The sequence below is a fragment of the Lepus europaeus genome, chromosome 8 (genome assembly GCF_033115175.1).
Source record: "Lepus europaeus isolate LE1 chromosome 8, mLepTim1.pri, whole genome shotgun sequence".
NCBI classification, from domain to species: domain Eukaryota; kingdom Metazoa; phylum Chordata; class Mammalia; order Lagomorpha; family Leporidae; genus Lepus; species Lepus europaeus.
Genome location: NC_084834.1, coordinates 7,910,932 through 7,935,402, shown reverse-complemented (window position 1 = coordinate 7,935,402; position 24,471 = coordinate 7,910,932). Strand labels below are relative to the sequence as shown.

Genomic DNA, 24,471 nt, shown 5'->3' with positions numbered 1-24,471 from the left:
TACAGATTCGCTACTTCTTTTCTTACCATCAACTGAAATAATCCAAGTCTGGAAAATCAAAGTTAAACGTTATTCAGCTGGATAGGAAGTGGAGCATCCAGGTCTTGAACCGGCGCCTATATGGGATTTAGAAGCAGTTTGAACTGTCTGCTTCCCAAGCTTCTGTTTGGTTGCAGGTTTTCTGCTTCTCTTACAGGGTGGATATGTACTTTGAGTCAAGATTTCAGCAAGACAGCTTTATGTGTAATTGTTAATCACATAAACAATCCCCAGGAATACCTGGTGATAGTCACAGCCTTGGTTATTTACATTCTCATGCTCCATGTTGTTTGTTCGCATGGAGAGGTAAATAATGGAGTTGTGAATTACTTTTCCTGCACAGGCCCTAATCTGAAAAGCTTACTCCTTCCTCAGGTAGAGTTCCTGGGGCCCAGAGCTTGTTGAGAAATCATGTTCGATGGGGAAGTGACTGTAGGGCGTCTTTACAGCACACAACAATCTCCTGGCTGACTTAGGCCTCGACAGTCACCAGTCCACCCTCAAGTCTGCATCTCTCTGAGTTAAACAAGTGAGGAATCTTCACAAGGCGTCATTCATGAAAAAATGAAGTAGGATACACTTTTTGTAAAAATGATTTATTTATTTGAAAGTCAGACTTACAGAGACAGAAAGAGAGAGAGAGAGAGAGAGAGAGAGAGAGAGAGATCTTCCATCTGCTAGTTCACTCCACAATGGCCACAACAGCCAGGGCTAAATCAAGCCAAAGCCAGGAGCCAGAAGCTTCATCTGGGTCTCCCACGTGGGTGCAGCAGCCCAAGCACTTGAGCCATCTTCTGCTTTCCCAGGCCATAGCAGAGAACTAGATCAGAAGTGGAGCAGCTGGGACACAAACCAGCACCCATACAGGATGCTAAAACATCAGCCTGGGAGACACTTTCATATGTAAAATTTCCTTACAGAGTTATGTCTATTTAAATTGTTTCATATGGACTGAGATTTTAATGCTCTCTGACAGTGACTAGGTATTAATTCCCCATATATATCATCTGTGCCTGAAGTGCCTTAAAAATACTCTTGGGTTGGGGCTGGTGCTCTTTTATTTCATTTGAAAGTCAGTTACACATAGAGAGAAGGAGAGGCAGAGAGAAAGCGAGGTCTTCCACCCACTGGTTCACTCCCCAGATGGCCGCGACAGCTGGAGCTGCGCCGATCCGGAGCCAGGAGCTTCTTCCTGGTCTTCCATGTGGGTGCAGGAGCCTAAGGACTTGGGCCATATTCTATTGCTTTCCCAGGCCATAGCAGAGAGCTGGATCGGAAGTGGAGCAGCCAGGTCTCGAACCGGCACCCATATGGGATGCTGGCAATGCAGGTGGCAGCTTTACCTGCTACTGGCCCCAAATAAATAAAATCTTTAAAAAAATAAAAATCCTCTTAGGGAGGTTGCATATGCGACAGGTTATGCACCTAACCTGTTGTTTCTGCTTATATTTCCTGAGAATTCATATCAATGACTCTCAGTAACAATTAGATTTCCCTTTATTTCTAACTTTTTTTTTTAATTTTTTTTTTGACAGGCAGAGTGGACAGTGAGAGAGAGAGACAGAGAGAAAGGTCTTCCTCCCGTTGGTTCACCCCCCCAAATGGCCGCTACGGCTGGCGCGCTGCGGCCGGCGCACCGCGCTGATCCGATGGCAGGAGCCAGGTGCTTCTCCTGGTCTCCCATGCGGGTGCAGGGCCCAAGCACTTGGGCCATCCTCCACTGCACTCCCTGGCCACAGCAGAGAGCTGGCCTGGAAGAGGGGCAACCGGGACAGAATCCGGTGCCCCGACTGGGACTAGAACCCGGTGTGCCAGCGCCGCAAGGCGGAGGATTAGCCTAGTGAGCCGCGGCGCCGGCTATTTCTAACTTTTGACATGGATAAACTAAACATGAAATAGTATCTATTCTGGTGTGGCTAGGCCTAAACAACCTTCTAAGACCAGATGGCTCATGTTCCCCTTCTTCCTTCTAAAGAGTCACCCTGACCTTCCAGAGACCATCCTTTTCTCCTCACTCTATATCCTGGAAGTCAAGGTCTCCTCCTGAACCATACCTCAGCCTGACAAACTCACACATCCCCTCCCATCCCATGAAGCCGTGCCCAGTTCAGAATTCTATTTCCTAACACCACTGCCCCCTTCTGGTTTATGCTGGCTAAGCACAGATTATTACTACCTGGAAGTGAGAACATGCCCTTTAGCCTCCAAAGTTCACCATCTTTTTCCTCCAACCTTCCTTTATTTTGATACTTTTCAATCTCTAGAAAAAAAACATGTGCTGTGCTGAGCTATTTGAATAACATAATATTTTAAAGACTTTCATTATTTGAAAGGCAAAGAGAGAAAGAGACAGTGAGATGTCCCATCTGCTCTTCACTTCCCAAACACCACCACAGTCAGGGATGGGCCAGGTCAAAGCCAGGATCTGGGAACTCATCTGGGTCTCCCACCTGGGTGGCAGGGACCTGAGTACTTGAGCTATCACCGCTGCTTCCCAGGTGCATATAAGCAGAAGACTGGAATGAGAGCAGAGCTAAAACTTAAACCCAGGCACTCCAATATGGGATGCTGGCATTGGAAGTGATGGCTGGGCCGGCGCCATGGCTCAACAGGCGAATCCTCTGCCTGCGGCGCTGGCACCCCGGGTTCTAGTCCCGGTCGGGGCACCAGATTCTGTCCCGGTGGCCCCTCTTCCAGGCCAGCTCTCTGCTATGGCCCAGGAGTGCAGTGGAGGATGGCCCAAGTGCTTGGGCCCTGCACCCGCATGGGAGACCAGGATAAGCACCTGGCTCCTGCCTTTGGATCACCGTGGTGCGTCAGCCGTGGTGGCCATTGGAAGGTGAACCAATGGCAAAGGAAGACCTTTCTGTCTCTCTCTCACTGTCCACTCTGCCTGTCAAAAATTAAAAAAAAAAAAAAAAAAAGTGATGGCTTAACCACGGCACCAAACACTTGTCACTAACACAATATTTTAACATATTTTTTAAAGATTTTATTTATTTATTTGACAGGTAGAGTTACAGACAGTGAGAGAGAGAGAGAGAGAGAGAAAGGTCTTCTTTCCTTTGCTTCACTCCCCAAATGGGCACTATGGCCAGTGCGCTGCATTGATCTGAAGCCAGGAGCCAGGTACTTCCTCCCAGTCTCCCATGCCGGTGAAGGGCCCAAGGATTTGGGCCATCCTCCACTGCCTTCCTGGGCTACAGCAGAGAGCTGGACTGCAAGAGGAGCAACCGGGACAGAACTGGCGCCCCAACTGGGACTAGAACCCCGGGTACCAGCGCGGCAGGGGGAGGATTAGCCTAGTGAGCCGCGGTGCCGGCCTCCTGTCTGCCTTTCTCAGGCACTTCATTCTCACCCCAGGCAAGCATGGAAACCAGAATTCCTCTCCCCAAGGCATTAAAGAACTACTTTCCCCCAAATCCAGCCATAAACCTCAGAATACATAATGCAAAACTCCTCCCTTTCTGTGGAAGAGCTGGACATAAAGAAATCGTCTGACCTAGCTGGTCATAACATCCCCATTCCAGAAAGGATCCTGTCCCACACGGGGAAGGAAGGAATGCTGCAGAGAGCCCAAGAAGAATCAGAGCAGACAGGCCCGGCTGCAACCTCAGTCTGTTTCCAGTAGATCATACTCTTCTGTCTAACAGTTCTCCATGCTGTTCATTCTAGAACCCTTTGCTCTGTGTGCTTGAATCCTCATTTCTGGAGGCTTCTGTGTCCTGTAAAACTTATATTGAAATTTTAAGCTTGGGGGACTGGCACTGTGTTATACCGAGTTAAACCTCCACTTGCAGTGCTGGCATCCCATATGGGTGCCAGTTCGAGTCCTGGCTGCTCCACTGGGATCCTGTTCTCTGCTATGGCCCTGGGAGAGTAGCAGAGGAGAGCCCAAGTATTTGGGCCCCTGCATCCACATGGGAGACCTGGAAGAAGCTCCTGGCTCCTGGCTTTGGCCTAGCCCAACCCCAGTAGTTTGACCCATTTGGGAAGTGAAACAGTAGATGGAAGATTCTCTCCTTGCCTTCTCTCTTTTCTCTGCATCTCTGCCTTTCAAATAAATTTTTTAAAAAATTTGTTTGTCATCCTTTCCTTTAGCTAACCTGTCTTTTGCTAGAGGACTATCAGCTGAGATCATGGGAAGAGAAGGTAGCACATCTTTCCACCCCTACAGGGACAGTTTGAAAAACATTGGCCTAGCTCTCTTGGCTTCTCTTCTCTCCTCTAGCCTCCTCTTCTCCACGCTCACTTCCCTCTCTCCTCTCCTCTCTCCTCTTTCTCTCTTACTCTCCTTTTCCTTCTTTGCCCCTTTCCTCCAATCTGCTGGGTTTTCCCCAATAAACCCTTTCCCTTACTCTGGTGCCTGGTGTGTTTTGTGACGGCCTAACACCCATGTTCTTGCGTCCCTGTCCCTACATGGGAGACCTGGAAGAAGCTCTTGGATCCTGGCTTCCGATCGGCTCATCCAGATGGCCACTTTAGCCAATTGAGGAGAAACCAGCAAATGGAAGATCTCTCACTCTCTGTCTCCTCCCTCTCTGTCTGTAACTCTGCCTCTCAAATAAATAAATAAATCAAAAAATAATCAAACATGTAACTGAAAGTATATATATGAATAACAATTAGGATTTAAGTCTACTTACTGTAAGATATTTTCAGTTTGGGGCTGGCGCTGTGGCACAGCGGGTTAACACCCTGGCCTGAAGCACCCATATGGGCGCTGGTTCTAGTCCTGGCTACTCCACTTCCAATCCAGCTCTCTGCTGTGGCCTGGGAAAGCAGTGGAGGATGGCCCAAGTCCTTGGGCCCCTGCACCCGCATGGGAGACCTGGAAGAAGCTCCTGGCTCCTGGCTTCGGATCAGCTCAGCTCTGGCTGTTGCAGCCAGTTGGGGAGTGAACCAGTGAGTGGATGGAAGACCTCTCTCTCTCTCTCTCTCTCTCTCTGCCTCTCCTCTCTGTGTAACTCTGACTTTCAAATAAATAAATAAATCTTTAAAAAAAAAAAAAAAGAAAAACATTGGCCTAGAGTAGTTAGTAAACATAGAATTATAATACTATGCTATGATGGCAGTAATCATAGTATTATGAGTTTTCTTAGGTGTGTAATGATATTGTCTTTATGAAGGAACTATTCTTACTTTTAGGCAATGGAGTATAGAGTTTCATATTGTCCTCAACTTACTTGTAAATGGTTCAGTTACACACACACAGCAATTTCGGTATGATACTAACAACTAATAAATTCACGTAAGGGGCACATCCATGGATTTCAGGGTACTAGTATTTCAACATTGCTATAGCCTTGACAATTTTCCAAATGAAATATGGAGGAGAAATGCATGTCTAGAAACTTGAGAAATAATTCACAGAATCTCGGGACGAAGGCACCTTCGGACCACGTGGAGTCCGACACCGTCCTTGCCTTCGCTGACGTTTATGTGGTTTTACCACGTAATGTTTTACGTGTTTTCATGGTTTCCCAGCCTTGCAAACGGGATCCCAGCACACGCGATGTGCAAATAAGCATTCAGCCAGTTGGGGGGTGGGGGGGCGGGTGGCACTGACAGAAAATTTCACTTTCCTTTTCTGCTTCTATTTTAATTATAATGTATTATCAGATAATTCCCCAGCCTTCTCTGTTAATCCCTTTAATAAAGGAGCAAAAAAACCCAAAAGTTTGTTTCCCAAGGTGCCTATTCTGCACTGATCGTGGTGGGACCCTGCTTATGACGCTGGTGAGATGAAACCTCCCAGACGCCGGGTAAATCAGGCTTGTTTACCCCGGGTTCTCCCTCAGCACAGAGCAAACACCTTACCGAGCAGGGTTCCACTGGCGGACTAGCAACGCCAGCACGCCTCAGCGCGGCCGAGAGCTGACAGGGACGCGGCGGCGCGGAGCGCGGCGGGAGCCCGCGATCTCCGCGCGCCGCTCAGAGCCCGGCTCTTGGGGCGAGGCCCGCCCCTCCTTCCGCCCCGGCCAATGGGGAGCGAGGGGAGGCGGGGCCCGGGCCTGAGGGGCGGGGCGGGCGGGGAGGGGGCGTGTCCGCGGGGAGGGCCCGCCGGTCCCCGAAGGTGGCGATTTCTCCCGGGCCGGCGGCGGCCGGGCGCAGGTGGGCAGGCCGGGCTGGCCCGGGATCCGGTCTCGGCGTCGGGAAATGGCAGCGGGGGACCGGATGGAGGACGTGAGTGCGCGGAAGGGGAGGCGGTGGGCGGCTGTCTGCGGAGTCCGGTTCTTCCCGTGCTGGGGCGCTCGGGCGCGGCCCGGGGCGCGGGGCTGTTGCGGGCGGCCCTGGAGGCCGGTGCGGGAGGCCGGGTGGGCTCCGGGGGGCGGGCGCCCCGGGCTGGCGCGCGCCCGTGGCCCCGGAACTGCGCGCTTCACGTGACGCGCGCCTGGCCCGGCCGCCCTGCGTCCCCGCGCGGCTCTGGGCGCCGCGCTGTCCCCGGGGGACGCACCGGGGCCCGGGTCCCCCCGGCAGGGCCCCGGAAACGGCTGGGGCGGGTCGCCGGCGTCGCGTGGGCAGCCCCGGACCTGTCGCCGTCACGGCCCGGAAACCCCCACTGCAGGAAAGCAGTGTCACGTGCTGTTTTTCTGTGTGGGCACGGTAGCGTGAAAAGGGTCTCCGATCTCCGATCCAAGGCAGATGACGTACAATCCCGGTGCGTGTACTGCGGAATGACAGCAAAACTGCGAAGTCTTACTCGCCTGAGTTTATAGTTAACTGGGCTGCCCATTACCCATAATGAACGCAAAGATGGCAGGTACCTTCACGCGCTTGCTTGGGTTAGTAAATGGGAATATTGCTATGATCCTTTCGCTCAATGGAGCACGTTGGGAAAGGCGAAAGACATGGGAACCCTGTTCCGGTGCTGCAGGACCTCAGGTTGTAGTACTAATAGTGACCAGTTAAATCATCTTGACAAAACAGAGACCGATTCCTAATGATATGGCTAAAAATGTTTGTTCTTTTCTAGTTGAGAAAACAGAAAGCTAATGGTAAAACCTGAAAGTAGATTAGAGACTTGTAGTTAAAGCAGAATCCCTTGTGAATTAAAAAAAAAAAAATGTTATTTTTCACTTTTATTTGAAAGGCAGAGATTCAGAGAGAGAGAGGCAGAGAAAGATCTTTCAACTGCTGGTTCACTTTTTAAATGCTTACAGCAACCAAGGATGGGCCAGGCCAAAGCCAGGACCCCCGAGCTGGGTCTCTCACATCTGGGTCTCCCACACGTGTGGCAGGAACCCAAGTACTGAGCCATGACCTGCTCTCCTAAGATGTGCGTTTGCAGGAAACTGAATCAGAAGCTTAGGAGCCAGGACTGGAACCGGGCACTCCTGTGTGGGATGCAGGTGCCCAAGCAGCCACTTAACCGTAGTGCTAAATGGCCACCACTTTTTGTGAACGTCTAGGGATGTGATTTTTTTTTTTAAAGGATTTATTTATTTATTTGAAAGGCACAGCGAGAGAGAGAGAGAGAGAGAGAGGGAATCTTCCATATCCTGGTTAACTCTCCAAATGGCCACAAGAGCCAAGTCTAGGCCAGGATGAAGCCAGAAGCCAGAACTTTATCCTGCTCTCCCACAGGGGTGGTTTCCAGGCCCATTAGCAGGAAACTGAATCAGAAGTAGAGAAAACAGGCACTCTAAAAATATGGGATGTGGGTATCCTAAGCACTTTAAGTGTGGTGCCCAATGGCTGCCCCTGTTTGTGAATTCCTCAGGATGAGATTAATGAACTGACAATTTATGGAAAAAATAAATATCTAAGAGGAAAATGATAGTCTTAGAAAAACACATTAAATGCATCTTGGTTGGGTGCTAGCTGCTCCAGAGATCTTGGATCTGTGACTTTCAGTTTCAGGATGAGTATAGACCTACCAATCTCCATTTCACCTAGCAATTGTTTCACCAACAGTTATGTAACTATATCTCTTTAGCTCTAAGTCACTCTTTTTGGTAATTATTTATTTTCAGTTGAGAAAATGGAAAGACTGTAGGTTAGTTAGGGTTTATTGTTTGTGAACAGTGAAACCACCTGTGGCTGATTTAAGACAGGGATTTATTTGGAAAGATAGAGGGTGAATGACCAGCAGGGTCTCTGAAATGTACCATAGTCAGCTCAAGGGGTCTAAGTTACAGGAGTTCTTTTAGGGCCTGCCACAGAATAAATGTGCAACAACCATAGACTTTGCTGCCCAGAAAGAGTTGGATTGACCCAGCTGCTGTTCGCTCCATGACCACCCCCAGGCCAGCAGAGGGTGAAGAGTCCTGAAGATGTTCCCACTAAGACTTAAGGCAAAGGTACACAGTGGGTCTCTACTTTCATTGACTTTATTGTCATAAAAGAAGAGGGAAGAGATACCACGTGGACGGGAACAAGAGATGTCTTTTACAGGTGGTAATGGAATTGTTAATACTGGCCAGGAAGAAATCATCTGGTTTCAGGAATCCTTGTCCCCTCATCCTTCATTTGCACGTGGTGTGTTCACAAAATGATTGGTCCTGGGAGTATGGTCCTGCTTCATACTTCCTGTAGGAGCCGCTGGGCAGTGTGTGAGTATCTGATACACAACCAAATCATTACAGGTCCTAACTGCTTCAGGAGAACCAAGATAAACACATAAAGAAAGAAGCAATACAAGGCAGCATAAGAAATACTGCAAATGAATATTATGAGTACTGTGTTTTACAGTAGTGTAAAGCAGAGAAAAGAAATACTTTAGGACAGATTTTTGTGGAGAACCTAGAATCTTGGTTAGGACCGTGAACAATTAGTTGAATTCTAAAAAAGATAAAAGAAGGTGGAACATTTATGGGGCACTATAGGAAGCCTGTACAGGCTAGAGAAGGTGGGTGAAGGTTGTGTGCTGGTGCATACAAGTTGATTACTGTCCTGCAGTTGGGGTTTCAATGTTGGTTTTGTTTAAATTTCTCTGATCCCAAGTAGTCAAGAAGTTGGGCAGTCTTTCATTCAGTCAGCACACGTGCTGGACTCCTGCAGTGTGTCAGGTGGTACAGGTGCCAGCCACTGGAAGTTGTGATGGAGATGTAGGAGGATGCACTGGGTACTTCTGTTCCCACCCAAGATGAAGTACCAGGGACCAGATCTACCCTTCCGCCAGAAACCACCATCAACCAGATAAAACAGATGACCCACGCTCTTTGAGGTGCTGGGATCAGGCAGTGAAGAACTGTGACTACAGAGATAAGAAACAAATGATGTGAGCTGCATCCCTGCCCCAGCTTGCCACCTTGAGAACGCTGGTCAGCTGTGATGAGGAAGAGAGAACTGAGGCAAAGTCTGATAGACCCTCCGAGTTGAGAAGGTGGAGCTGAGGGTCTGGGAGTTCAAGGAGAGGAGAGTTCTCAGGACAGAGAGCGGAGAGCTGGAAGGAGGGAGAGCTCGGGAGAGCTGAGGGGACCGAGCCCAGGTATTAGGAGTCCGATCAGAGAAGGAGGAGACTCCGAGAGGCCTTGGAAGACTCATCGAAGAGGATTAGAGAGAACGGCCCTCCTGCAGGCCCAGGGACAGTGCGGTCACCCACCAGCTGGACTGGGAGCCGCAAGACTCACAGGACTTCTGGGCAGAGTGCTCACAAAGGTCTCGCCTCAACAGCGGGCAATAATTAACCCCGGACTAACCGGGCTGCAGTCCTACCTCGTGCATGAAAGGCAAGAGATCAAACTGTTTCCAAGTAACTAAACTGCACCCCAGAGCACATGTAGGGCTACAAAAATGTTCAGCCTCACAGAGGTAAACGTTACAGTGTTTGGCATCTGATCAGAAATCACCAGGCATGCAAAGAGGCAGGACAATCTGACCTATAGTAAGTCCATTGAAACTGACCAGAATTGATATATATAAGAAATGGCAAGCAAGGCCAGTACAAAATATTATACCTGTTGTCTGTGTGATCAAAAATGTAGAGTAGAGACATGGTAGATATAAAGTAGACTCAGCTTAAAGCTGTAGAGATGAAGACGGGGCAGTAGGACAGGCCTGCAGGGAGCTAAGCAGGCATCACCGGAGGTGACCGTTGTTTGCTGTAACAAAAGCATTTGCCAAGTGGGGAAGAATGAGTAGAGGTGATGGAGAGAAGGGATGGAGGAGAGAGACGTGAATGTTCGTCTTAGAAGAGCTTGCGACAGCACTGAGAGGTCCCCAAGGCCAGAACACTAGGAGGTGCTCGCAGAGGCCAAGGAAAATGCTGCCAATACAGAGCAGAGGGCAGCTTTGGAAGTCGTTAACTTGGGAAGTAAGGGAAACGGTGGAATTAAAAGAGGTTGCTCACTCCGGCAGGCACTTTGATGTGGGGTAACTAGCTCCTTTAATCTTCCCAGCAAACTGCGAAGCAGTTGCTATTATTAGTCTCCTTTTTTTCAGTTGAGAAAGCTGAGGCACAGGGAAGCAAGTAACTTGCTCTGAAGCCGTAGGCCATGTCACTAAGTATTTGAACCCTGGTAGATTGTCTTAGAAATCTGCCTTCGCAAAAAAAAAAAAAAAAAGAAAGAAAGAAAGGAAAAAAAAAAAAAAGGCCGGCGCCGTGGCTCAACAGGCTAATCCTCCGCCTAGTGGTGCCGGCACACCTGGTTCTAGTCCCGGTTGGGGTGTCGGATTCTGTCCCGGTTGCCCCTCTTCCAGGCCAGCTCTCTGCTGTGGCCAGGGAGTGCAGTGGAGGATGGCCCAAGTGCTTGGGCCCTGCACCCCATGGGAGACCAGGAGAAGCACCTGGCTCCTGCCTTCGGAACAGCGCGGTGCGCCGGCGCAGCGCGCCAGCCGCGGTGGCCATTGGAGGGTGAACCAACGGCAAAAGGAAGACCTTTCTCTCTGCCTCTCTCTCTCACTAGCCACTCTGCCTTCGCTGTCTCTGGTCAGAGTTTGTCCTGCAGCTCCTGATAACCTTTTCCGATTCATAGAGCTCTTGGATGATGCCTGTAACCGGATTAGGGAACTTTGCAAAGACAGGGTTGGGGCATTCCTTCATTCATCCACGGCATGTTTGCCAAGTGACAGTGTGAGACCCTGTCGGGCTCTAGGACGGCACAGACAAGGTAGGGAGTTGGTGGTCTAGTGGGGAAGACAGATCAATAGAGAGACCACCACAGGACTTGTGACAGAAGAGATGAATATGAAATGCTCTGGGAGCCATGGGAGGTGGCGTGACCAGATCTGGATTTTCCAGAAAGCTACCTGGAGTCGGTCACCCCATCTGGGCAGGGTGGGAGTCACAGACATAGCTAGGGGACGAGCTGCCTAGGCTTAGACACCTGCTGATACCAAGGTAGAGGAATATGGACAACAGAAATAAGCAGAATTGTACCGTGAGTTATGCAAACTAAACAGGAAGCTGTCTGGGCCATGAGTAAAGCATTGCAGCATGGCCAAAATGGTGGAACAGGAAAACAAAAGAGAAAGCTGCAGAGCAGCTTGAGACTGGAGATTCAGGCGCCCACCCCAGATCTGGTCCTGCAGCAGGAGTTGTGGTTACCTGATGGCTGCAAACTGAAGTCCCCTCGAGGGTCCCTCAGGGTACTCTGTTCCCTAAAGGCCGAGAAGGGATCTGTTCCCTTTAGTGAAACATATTCTAGCGTGAGTAAAAGTTGGTGTTTTTTTAAACAACCTTAATAAAGCTATCAGCTTTTCAAAAATATTGTGTAACACCAGAGGCAGCTTAATTGTACCAGTGGTGGGGTAGAGGTTAGGTAGTGGGAGATATGGGTCAGAGGACACAAAGTAGCACATACGAGGCAGGCATCAGGTGTCCCTGTGTGGCTTGGGAAGCCTGCATCACATATTGGAGTGCCTGGGTTCTAGTCCTAGCTCCACTCTTCATTCCAGCTTCCTGTTAATTCAAACCTCGAGAGGCAGCCGTCCATGGTTCAAGTAGCTAGATCCCTACTACCCTTGTGGGAGGCCCGGCTTGAGTATCTGGCTTCTGGCTTTGACCTGATCCAGCCCTGGCTATTGCAGCATTTGGATTGAGAACCAGATGAAGGGAGATCTGTCTCTGTCTCTGTCTCTGTCTCCCTCTCTATCTCTATCTCTATCTGTCTTTGAAATAAATAAATGCAGATCTATAGCATGAACGTGGCTACAGATCTGATGTACAACATGAAGACTATAGGTATACAATTGCACTGTATATGTACATGCTAAATGAGTAAATCTTAGCTGCTCTTTCCATAAAAAAGCAAAATCGCTAAGTGGAATGATGGATATGCAGCTCTCTGCATATCTTAAATGGCCTGAAAGCAGTAGAAGATGGCCCAAGCCCTCGGGCCCCTGCACCCACATAGGAGACCTGGAAGAAGCTCCTGGCTCCTGGCTTCAGGCTTCAGATTGGCTCAGCTCTGGCCGTTTCGACCATTTGGGGAGTGAATCAGCAGATGGAAGACCTCTCTCTCTGTCTCTGCCTCTGTCTCTCTATAGCTCTGCCTTTCAAGTAAATAAATAAATCTTTAAAAAAAGAACTGATATGATGGATATGTTAACCTGCTGCACTGGAGCAAAGAGGTGGAGTTATCACAGGTATTTGGGAGGTGAACCAGAGGATGGAAGATTGATGTCTCTACCCCTCTCTCTTGCTATGCCTTTCAAATAAGTAAAAATAAATAAACTTTTTTAAAAAGTTCATGAAAAACACATAGGAAAAACACATATGAAAAAACTACGCACGGATTTCAAAGAAAATTTTGGTACCAACATGAGCTTACCTTCCAGTTCTGTTTTTCCGTGAGCTTTTTGAAATGTCCTTGTATACATATCGCCAAACATCTTGTTGTATACTCTAAATATATCCAATACAGTCTATTTAAGGAGCAGGAGTTTGGCGTAGCACTTCACATGCTAGTTAGAGTACCCTCATCCCACGTCAGGGTATCTGGGATCAGACCCCAGCTCTGGTCCCGACTCCAGCTTCCTGCTGGTGCAGATGCTGGGAGGCATAGTGATGGCTGCACACACTGGGTTCCCAGCACCATGTGGGAGAACTGATGTGAGTTCCTGGCTCCCAGCTTTGGCCTTGTCCAGTCCTGGCCCTTGCAGACATTTGGGGGAACCAGAGCTGTATCTCTCTTTATGCCTCTCTCTCTCTCTTTCCCTCCCTCCCAAAGAAATAATTTTAAAAGTTTATTTGAAAAAAATTAAATCATATGCAATGACTTCAGTGCTATGGATAATGTTAAATAAATCAATATCTAAGTTTTGGGAGCTTGAAGGGAATGATTTGCCTAAATCTCCTTTTGTATTACCTTCTTTATGAGATGTAGAAATAACTGAATTCAAATATATTTTACAGATTTTTCAATCTTCTTGTTTTCACCCAGTTTGATATAGTATTTATATAAGGAGGGTTTTTGTTTTTTTAATTGGCTTTAGGTAGGGACTAGGGTTCTTTTGCATCTAACTTTTTAGTTTTAAATGAAGGGAGGAAGGGAATATCATTATGTTCTTAGAATTGTATCTACAAATCACATGAATCTGTTAAAAACTAATTTAAAATTAAAAACATTTTTAAAAAGCTTTATAGTTTAGGAGATTGGTTTTGGCAGTGTAATCAGAAAGTGGTGGTTCTGTGTTCCTTCCATGTCTTGTACCCCAGGGTTCTTTGGAAGTCATGCAGAGTGTTGACGACGACCCACTTCTGGACGCCCAGCTCCTGCCGCACCACTCACTGCAAGCCCATTTTAGACCCAGGTTCCATCCTCTCCCTACAGTCATCATAGCGCATCTTCTCTTGTTCATCCACGTAAGTTGGCTGGGAGAGAGGGGCCCACCCAGAAGTGACGTTCTTCAACTATGTTTAAGTGCTTCAGGAGGCAATCAGGCTACCAGCGTTGAAGACATGTGCACGTTTTTACTCGCGTCTCTAAAGAATTTATCGTAGATGTATTTGCACGTGTGCAAGGATGTTGTTGATCCTAGAAATGTCTGTCCTATCAAGAGAGTGCAAACTACCTGCTGTCAGAGGGCACTTTGTACATTGCTAACAGAACTAGGGTAGGGATGTGTGTGTGTGTGTGTGTGAATATGGAATAATGCTTATGATTACACTGACTGAGAAATTACCATTTTGTGCAGAATGTTTTATTTGCAGTTTTTAAAAGGGCTTTGGGAGGGCTGGTAAGTACATGCACTCTTGGGTATGACCGAACATTCCCAGAAGCACTCACAGACCTAGTTAATGTAGGTTGCCACTAAGGTGGAGGCTGAGGGCCTTGGTGGAAATGATATTAATACACAAAAGTACTTTAAAAAGTTCATAAAAATGAATTTATTTTGGTGCAAAAAAACCTTTGAAATCTGTACATATTTTTTTCATGGACTATTTGAAGACCCCATGTATACATGGACTTTAAATTTTTTTTGCAGTAGAAGAAGCTTATCTTTTGTATTTATAGGAAAGGAAGAGTGACACAGAGAGATAGAAATCTTCCACCCACTGGTTCATTCCCTCAGCAACAGTTGAGGCTGTGCCAGGAACTCCATCTGGATCTCCCACCTGGGTGGCAGGAACCCAAGTACTTGAGCTGTTATCTGCTGCTTGCTAGACTGGAAGCAGAGTAGCCAGGACTCGAACTGACACTCCGATATGGGATCCTGGAGTTCCAGGCAGAGGCTTTCTCTGCTGCACCATAACGCCCACCCCTAAACATACCTATTTTCCATGAACTTCTTGAAGCACCCTCTTATTTTACTGTTTACTTTTTGTGCTGGTTTTTTTTTTTTTTTTAACCATATGCATGTATCCTTTTAAAGTCATACAAACCAAAGTGCTGTAGATGAGTCTCCATCAGTTGACAAAGTGATTTACCAATTTACTTATACTCAGGAAATAATGTTAAACGGAGAACTCAAGTTGCAGCAGAACAATACGCGCAGTGTTGCCTCCTGTTCCCATGATGCTAAAATTAGAGATGCCTAGGGGCTTTTAAAAAAGACATTATGTGAAAGGTCTTATTGTAGGCCTCCTTGGAGGTAGCTCTATTCCGGGTCTAATTGGCTTCCTGTGCTTTATTTATTGCGATCAGAAGCACTAGGGCTTACCGTTATTCCGTGCTGCACCGCGACAGATCAAGCAGCGCAACGCTTGCCGCTCCTGGGTCGGGTGAACAGGTGGTTGAGGTCAGCAGACTCGCCCAGCGGCTGCTCAGCCCCTTCCTGTGTGCTTGTCCGTCTGCAGAGGCAGCACGCCTGCTTGGGCTGCACGCAGGGCATGCTTCCACGTTAGCTGCAGCCAGGGCCCCCCCTTCAGTGGGGCGCACTGTGAGGTCCTGGAATTCAGAACGGAGTCATCCTCCTTGTGGGGCTTTAGATGTGGCAGCTCTTGCCACGGCTTCCTTAGCCCTGGGTCTCAGCTGAAGCATTTCTTTCTGGTGCTGCCAAATGAAACGGTGGCCTTGTGGTACCTGATGTTGGCCTGTTTGTCTTCTTCCTTTTTACGTAACATATTATGTATGTACAAATGCACACACATATCACTTTAAAGGGCCAGCATATGGCGTACTGGATAAAGCTGCCACCTGCAGTGCCAGCATTCCATTTGGGCATACTTTCAAATCCCAGCTGCTCCACTCCCAATCCAGCTCTCTGCTGTGGCCTGGGAAAGCAGCAGAGGATGGCCCAAGTGCGTGGGCCCCTGCACCCATATGGAAGGCCTGGAAGAAGCTCCTGGCTCCTGGCTTCAGCCCAACCATTAGGGCCATGTGGGGAGTGAACCAGCAGATGCAAGATCTCTCTCTGTCTCTCCCTCTTTGTCCTTGTAACTCTTACTTTCAAATAAGTTAATAAGCCTTTAAAAAAACACACAGAGCATTAGCAAAGTATACAAAGGTGAAATCATAATCTCCCTTTTCTCTACTTGGGCCCTTCTCCCCGAGTTAATAATGGGGTCAGGTCAGTTCCTTGCATTTCCTTCACTGCCTTTTGTTAAGTTCCTATAAATATTTCAAAGACATTAGCACATGTCTAAGGGTTTCCCCCCATTTTTTTTTCCCAGAAATTTGGGTAATACTGTACTTATTACTCTACAGTGGTTTTTTTTCTTTCCCAAACTTCACACTTCAGCGTGCATCAGACTGCCCCTGGAAAGCTTGTGAGAGTACAGATTGGGCTGTACCTCCAGGGATTCTAGCTCAGGCTGGCTAGGGCAGGTTCAAGAATGTGCATTGCTAACAGATTCTCAGGTGATACTGGTGTTCCTGGTCTGAAACCAGGCTCTGAGAAACATTTTTCTAAATGTGTTTCTTTTCATCTTAATGTACCATGGAGGTCTCTCCAAACCAGTGCACAGAGATTTAGTTAATTCCTTTATAGTTGCATAATATTTTGCAATTTGTATGGATGTGTCTCAATTAATTTTAAAAGATATTTATTTATTTGAAAGGCAGAGTGACAGAGAGGGAGGGAGAAATAGATCTTCCATCCACTGGTTTACTCTACAAATGGCTACAACAGCCAGTTCTGAGGCATGTGGAATCTGGGAGCCAGGAACTCCATCCTTGTCTCCTGGCAGGAGCCCACGTACTCGGGCCATCTTCCACTTCCTTCCCAGGTCCATTAGCAGGCAGGTGGATCAGAAGCAGAGCAGCCAGGACTGGAGCCAGCACCCCAATTTGGGATGCTGGCAGCACAAGCAGAAACTTAAGCAGCTGCAGCACACCAGCCCAGATATGTCTTAATTTATTGAAGCATTCTTCTGTGTATGGATGCATACTTGGGAAGTTTTAAATTGTTTCGAATACAAAGACTATAATATCTATAGGTCCTAGCTCCTGTGCTTTTACTTTTGAGGAATAACGTCCTTAAAGAAGGATTTCTAGGTCAATATACTGAGAAATTATTTTCCAAAAATAATTCCCAATCCATTTAGCAAAATATGAGTGTCTGTTGGCAACAGTCATTTAAATCTTTGTCAGTCTAATCACTGGTTATACTTATTCTCCTAAAAATTCTTTAAAATTTTTTAAAATTTAATTTTAATATATATGTTTATTTAACACATGAGAGAACATCAAAAAATTCATGAAAATTGAATTAAGTGAAACATGTAATATAAATAATTGAAATCCTTGTAGAATTTTTTTAATATATACACATTACCATAAATTTTGTGAGTACCCTTCATATGCATAGATTTCAGGGGGCTTTTTTCTGCACCAAAATAAATTTATCTTTTAATTCCATTTTCTAAAATCCTTTCATAGTAATTGTATGTATTTATGAGTACTGTGTAGCATTTCAAAACATGTTTATAATTTATGGTTATCAGATCAGGCATATCCACATATGTCATTTCTTTCGTGTAGAGAATGATTAAAATACTAGCTATTTGAAAATAATCCCTGTCAATGAGTTACCCTACAGTAGTAGGATGTAGAATATTAGAAGTTATTCCTCCTATCCAGCTGCACCCATGTACCCATGAACTGTCCTCTCTCCACCCCTGCCTCCCCACCCTCTAACTAATCTCTGCTAACTACTATTCTATTCATTGCTTCCTTGAGATCTGTTTAGCTTCCACATGTAAGTAAGAACATGTGGTAATTTATATATATATAATACATATATTATACACACATATATACAATATATATATTATATATATACACATATATTTCCTTATCCATTCCTCTGTTGATGGGCACGTAAGTTGGGTCATTATATTGGCTGTTGTGAGTAACGCAGCAGTTTTCCCAGAAGTGGGATAGCTGGTCATATGGTAGATCTATTTTTAGTGTTTTGAGGAACTTCCACCCTGTTTTTCATAATGGCTGTACTAATTTACATTGCCACCAACGGTGTATGAAAGTTCCCCTTTCTCTACGCCCTTGCCAGTGTTTGTTATTTTTTTTGTCATTTCTGTTATAGCCATTCTCATTGGGGTGAAATGACATCTCATTGTGGTTTTTGATTTGCATTTCCCTGATGATCAGTAATGTTGAGCATTTTTTCACATACTTATTGGTCATTTATATGTGGGTCATTTGCTCATTTTGTAGTAAGATTATTTGTTTTGCCATTTTTTTGTTTTTTGTTTTTTGCTTTTGTGTGTGTCTGTGTGTGTGTATATATAGGTAAATATTCTGGAAATGAATCTCTGTCAGTTGCATGGTTTGCAAATATTTTCTCACAATCTATAGGTTGTCTCTTTATTGATTCTTTTGCTGTACAGAAGAATCTTAGTTTGATAAAACCCCATTTGTCTAGTTTTACTTTTGTTGCCTGTGCTTTTGGGATCTTACCCAAAAACAACATTGCCTATACTGATATCTGGAAACTGTTTATTTGTGTTTTTTTCTGGTAGTTTTATAGTTTCAGTCCTTACATTTGGGTCTTTGATCCATTCGACTTGAGTTTGGTGTGCGGTCAGAGGTTGGGATCATTTTCTTTCTTCTGTTTGTGGGTACCCAGATTTCCAAGCAGCACTTGTTGAAGAGATTTTCCTTTCTCCAATGTATGTAATAGCTGCCTTTGTCAAAATCCAGTTGGCTGTAGGGGCTGGCCTTGTGGTATAGTGGGTAAAGCCGCTGCCTACAATGCCAGCATCCCATATATATATGCTGGTTTGAGCCCTGGCTGCTCCAATTCAAATCCAGCTCCCTGCTGATGGCCTGGGAAAAAGCAGCAGAGGACGGCCCAAGTGCTTGGGCCCCTCATATCCACATGGGAGACCTGGAGGAGGCTCCTGGATCCTGGATCCTGGGTCCTGGCTTTGGCCTGGCCTTTCCTTGGCTGTTGCAGCCATCTGTGGAGTGAACCACTAGATGGAAGATCTCTCTGTGTCTCTCCCTCTCTCTATAACTTTGGCTTTCAAATAAATAAATAAATATTTTTAAAAAATCATCTGTCTGTAATTATATGAATTTATTTCTCAGTTCTTTTCTGTTTCATTGGTCTCTGTGTTTGTTTTTATGCCAATACCATTTAGAAATAAACTCTTTTAAACCATGATATTTATTATTTACTTTTGAGATGCTAAATTAACTTTTTTTTAAAAAGATCTATTTTTTTTATTTGAGAATAAGAGTTAAGAGAGAGAGAGGTCTTCTGTTGGCTGGTTCACTCCCTAAATGGCTGCAACTGTTGTGGCTGGGCCAAGCCAAAGCCAGGAGCCAGGAGCTTCTTTTAGGTCTCCCACCTGGGTGCCCAAGCACTTGGGCCATCTTCCACTGTCTTCCCGGGCTGCCAGCAGAGAGCTGGATCAGAAGAGGAGCAGACAGGACACAAACAAGCACCTATATGGTGTGCCAGCCTCGCAGGCAAAGGCTTACCTTACTACACCACAGCGCCTGCCCCCTAGAGTAGGTTTTCAATGTGGGTTTCATTGTGATGACGTAAACATAATACACTGGGACCAGCACCTAGATGGGATGCTGGTGCTGCAGGCAGAGGCTTAGCCTGCCACGCCACGGCACGGGCCCCTAAACATTCGTTTTAATAAGACAGGTGGAAAGGAAACTGCCTTTAACATTAAGTGGTCTGTGAGATAGGATTTGAGGTAATTTTTATCTTCTCATTTGTGATTTTGTTTGTTTTCCAGATTTTCTGAAAATTTGTAAAATCTGTTTTTAAAGTTTATAAAAATGTTTAAAATATCCACAAAAAGAGGACAGTAAAAGTATGAGCTGGGGTGATGGTTATTGCGTCCTAATCCCAAGGATTGAATATTAATCCCGCCGCTTTCCTGTCCTCCAGGTGGTGTTTGTTGTTTTGGCCTTTTTAACAGGTGTGCTTTGCTCCTACCCTAATCCAAATGAGGACAAGTGCCCAGGAAACTACACCAACCCGCTGAAAGTGCAGACAGTCATCATCCTGGGAAAAGTCATCCTGTGGATTCTGCATCTCCTTCTCGAACGCTACGTCCAGTACCACCACAGGAAAGTGAGAAGCCGGGGTTACAGCCTGATCTACCGCTCCACCAGGCATCTGAAAAGCCTCGCGCTCATGATACACTCGACTGGTAAGCCCTGCTGTCTCTCAGCCTCTCTGCAGATTGTTGGTGTAGGAGGCAGAAATCAGTTTTTCTTTTTTTAAAAAAAAATTTATATTTTGGGGGGCCGGCACTGTGGTGTAGTGGGTAGGGCCACTGCCTCCAGTGCCAGCATTCCATATGGGAGCTGGTTCAAGTCCTGGCTGCTTCACTTCTGGTCCAGCTCTCTGCTATGGCCTGGGAAAGCAGTGGAAGATGGCCTAAGTGCTTGAGCCCCTGCACCCACGTGGGAGACCTGGAGGAAGCTCCTGGCTCCTGGCTTTGGATCAGCACAAAACTCTGGCTGTTGCAGCCAATCAGAGTGAACCCGCGGATGGAAGACCTCTCTCTCTCTCTCTGCCTTTCCTCTCTCTGTGTAACGCTGATTTTCAAATAAATAAATAAATCTTTAAAAAAATTTATATTTTTAAAAGGCAGCGAGTTACAAAGAGAGCTAAATATCCATGGGTTCACTCCTCAAATGGCCATAATGGCTGGGGCTGGGCCAGGCCAAAGCCAGGAGCCAGGAGCCAGGAACACCATCCAGGTTTCCCAGATGGGTGGCAGGGATCCAAGCAGTTGGGTAATCTTCCCCTGCTTTCCCCGGCACATTAGTAGGGAGCTGGATTAGAAGGGGAGCAGTTGGGACTTGAACTGGAACTCGTGGGATGCTGGTGTGGCAGACAATTGCTTAATCTGCTACACCACAGTGCCAGCCCCGAGGTTTCATTTTGTAGTCAAATACATCCTCCTATTTTTCTGAGGTAATGTGTGTTGTGGCTATTAAAATTTGGATCACCTTAATGTCTTGAAGTTTTTTTTTTATAAGCAGTCTTTATTTTCACTTGAAATCTGGATTTGTTCTGAACATGGTATCCATGCAACCCTATGTGAAATATAAAATTTCCTCCTTTTTGGATATCATCAGGTTTTTTCATATGTCTGAGGGTGAGGACTATGTTATTTTTTCTTACTGAAAGCTCACTGCTTTTTCCCAGTAGGATATGGTGATGGTGAAAGTCTCGGGAACAGACACTGTTTGTAATGAGATACATTATTCAAAATGGAAACTTGGGGAAATGCACAGATCTTTATTTATGGAGGCAAAATCAGATGCTTCTAGAGGATTTAGAATACATTAGTGCTTCTTTTCTTTGTTGTTGCAGACATTTTACTTTATTCTTATAAATTCTATTTGTTTTTATTTATTTGATAGGCGGAGAGACAGACAGAGGTCTCCCGTCCACTGGTTCACTCCTAAATGCTTGAAGTTGCCAGGCCGGCCAGGCCAAAGCCTGCAGCTGGAAACTTAGTCCAGGGCTCCCACGTGAATGGCACAGAGCTGCTTGAGCCATCACCTGCTGGCTCCCAGATGCACATCAGCATGGAGCTGAAACAGAGTGGAGCAGGGATTCTGACCCAGGCGTTCTGCTATGGGATGTGGGTGTCCCATGTGTCTTCCTACCAGCTACCTGAAAACTCACCCTTGTTGCAGACATTGTAAAGGTTTAATGGAATTAATTTGAACTTTTTTGGGGATTTTTGATGTAGTATCAAAGTGTCCACCTTTTAGAAGATCCTCCTCAATTTGAGTTCAGAATGCATCTTTGAAAAGTTGAATCCAGAGTAGGAGTGACTTCTTCCCCAGAAAAACTGCTCTACAGAATTTGTTTTTACTTTTTCTTCTATGTTCTTTGAACACATTTTCTTAAAGAGCAGGCTGCAACTTCAACCCCTCAGTGAAGTTCTCAATGTAAGCTAAAGGGCATGTCTCAGCAGAGGGTAGATCAACCCCTCAGTGAAGTTCTCAATGTAAGCTAAAGGGCATGTCTCAGCAGAGGGTAGATCTTGACCCTGGGACCAGTGGCTCCCTGCCTCTTCTGAGGATGAGCTTGGTTTATATATTCAACTTGTGGTAGCATTCTCTTTTGGCCTAAAGCTATCATCTTACCACAAACACAAAATCAAAAACCTCTGTAACTACTGAAAGACCTTTTATAGTATATGACTGAAGGAATGCCCAGTTTCTCAAGTGATGGTCAGGAAATAGTGTTGTTAGGGTGCACAGAGAGTGACCATTGGTTTTTTCCTGACTTTCCAATTCTTGTTAAACATGTGACTCTTCGTCATGCTAAGTTTCTAAACCACTGAACTGTTAATCAGTATATCAGTTTTATATTGCTCATGTGAGGACCCAGAAAATCAAAGGGATTGGGGGCAGCTATGTATCTCGTTTCTGTTTTCTTGTAGTCTTTAATTTGGAAAAAAAAAAAAAATTAAATCTGTGGCGGCATAGAACTCTAGTTGAGCAAAAGAATGTGACCTTTCTGTTTTCCCATGTGATGGCCTAGCTGACATGGACTAACTTCATCCTGGCCCTTCTCATTGTTTTCTCAGGGATGAAAACAATTATTTTGGGATGGGGGTGGAGATGGAGGAAAGGACCTCACTTTCCTCTTATGTAAGTCAAAAGTGTTTCCCTGATTTGTCTGTTCTCCTTTTGTAGATCCACATACGTTTTGGACTGCCAGATAGTAGTTACATAGAAATTGCGTATTTGAATTTTCCCCTTCTCCCATTGTCCCTGCACTGGGAAACAGTCATTTTCAAACTGTCAGGTGGGCCCACAGAAGCAGCGTTCCTCTCTAGGGCCTGAGAGAGGGACCCCAGAGATTAAGGGAGCTACTCTGGAAGGTAAATCCTGGAAGGAATACTATTTATAAAGCTCTACTACTAACCCAGCCTCCTACTAAGGCATACCCTGGGAGGCAGTAGGTAATGGCTCTCCCCTGTCACCCACATGGGAGACCCAGATCATGTTCTGAACACCCAGCTTTGGCCTGGCCCAGCCCTGGCTGTTGTGGACATTTCGAGAGTGAACCAGAAGATTCACTCTGTTCAAGAGCTTTTTTAGCATTTGAATTTCCAGCATCATCTTCTTCCCTGCGGTTGGTGGGTAGGGCTGAGGTTTCCAACCCTCTGATAACTTAATTTTTCTGGTGACCAGGGCCCCACTCGAAGTAATCTCGTTCACATAACCTCCCATGCTTGTTATGAATCATGAAACATTTGTATCACTTGGGAAATTTCCAAGGGTTTTGGGACCTCAGTTCAGAACCTGAATATTAACAACAGAAACATGTTCCTGCCACTCTTATCACCTTATTACAGGGTGTCAGGCACTGGGTGTTGGGGAGCAGACGGACACCAAGCGTCTACTGGGGGAAGACGAAGTACGCATTTCCCAGGACACACCGTGTCTTGTGTTTCTCCTTTCCAGGCAGCACGGCCCTCCTCCTCATACTGTGCCTGCAGCACTCCTTCCCCGAGCCCAGCAGGTTGTATCTCGACCTCATCCTGGCCGTGCTGGCCCTGGAACTCATCAGCTCCATGATGTGTCTGCTCCTTTACGCAGGTGGGCATTGCACCCAGGCTGTTCTGATAAAGACCTTTAACTGCCACTGTCCTCCCTCTTTGAAGCACAGCCCTAAGTTATCTTCAGCACTAAGTGGTGACAAAGAAATTTTCCTGTGTAACTGAGAAGCTGTTTAGCACCCATGTGTATCTCTCATTGCTGATCACATCCAGACTTTGCTCATTGCAAACCGACAGGAAGTTCCAGTCACCACCAGGCAGTCACATTTCCAAGTCTGGGTCGCCCCTGCATTGATGTCAGCTATAGTATGGCCCTGCCGTAAAAAAAATCAAAAACCCAAAAACCACAAACTTTTGCCTGTCTGCCTGTAGGCAACTGAAATGTAAGTTTTGCATTTAAAAATAACAAAATAGGGAAATAAAAAAGTAAACTATAGATGCAAGACTACAATTAGCCCTCGACTGCTTTGGGAAGAGCCTTGTAGGAACCTGTTTCTAAGTGTAGAGCTGCCTGAGGGTGGGTCAGTCAGTCAGTCTCTCTGCAAACCTTTAAAATCAAGTAGGCCTCAGATACGTTAATGTGAAAAATAGCAAGACTGCTTAAACAGAAAAAAATCCAGGCCCTGGGGAAATGTGGATTTCTCTCCTGATGCAGTATTAACATGCAGTGAAATCTGTCCATGATATTAGCTAACCTGGTGGCATTGAGCTGACATTTGTTTTGTGACACTAAATATTATTTATTTTGAAAGAAATCATTTCTCTGATTATCAAAGAAGTCATGTGGGCGTTAGCTTGGTGTTTCATGAACTGAACGTTGTGTGTGTCTCTCTTGAGTCCAGAGGGGAAAGGTATTTATACTAGAAATAGAATGACAAGTTTGTAAATGTAAATGATGTCACGTTCTTTTTAAAAAATTATTCATTTATTGGGCCGGCACCATGGCTTAACAGGCTAATCCTCCGCCTTGTGGCGCCGGCACACCAGGTTCTAGTCCCGGTTGGGGCGCCGGATTCTGTCCCGGTGGCCCCTCTTCCAGGCCAGCTCTCTGCTATGGCCCGGGAAGGCAGTGGAGAATGGCCCAA

At 46.1% G+C, this 24,471-nt stretch overlaps 1 protein-coding gene across 2 annotated transcripts in view; it reads left to right on the top strand.

Moving 5' to 3' along the window:
• Positions 1–6,103: 6,103 nt before the first annotated feature.
• Positions 6,104–24,471, top strand: part of TMEM192 (transmembrane protein 192) — a 33,709-nt gene continuing 15,341 nt past the window's right edge. The window contains exons 1-4 of one of the 2 annotated variants that reach the window (XM_062199363.1): positions 6,104–6,225; positions 13,643–13,789; positions 19,738–20,002; positions 23,292–23,426. In XM_062199363.1, the coding sequence (XP_062055347.1) occupies positions 6,199–6,225; positions 13,643–13,789; positions 19,738–20,002; positions 23,292–23,426 (574 nt within the window). In that variant the 5' untranslated portion in view covers positions 6,104–6,198. The remainder of the gene's footprint in view (positions 6,226–13,642; positions 13,790–19,737; positions 20,003–23,291; positions 23,427–24,471) is intronic. The other variant, XM_062199364.1, reaches the window with a different exon arrangement.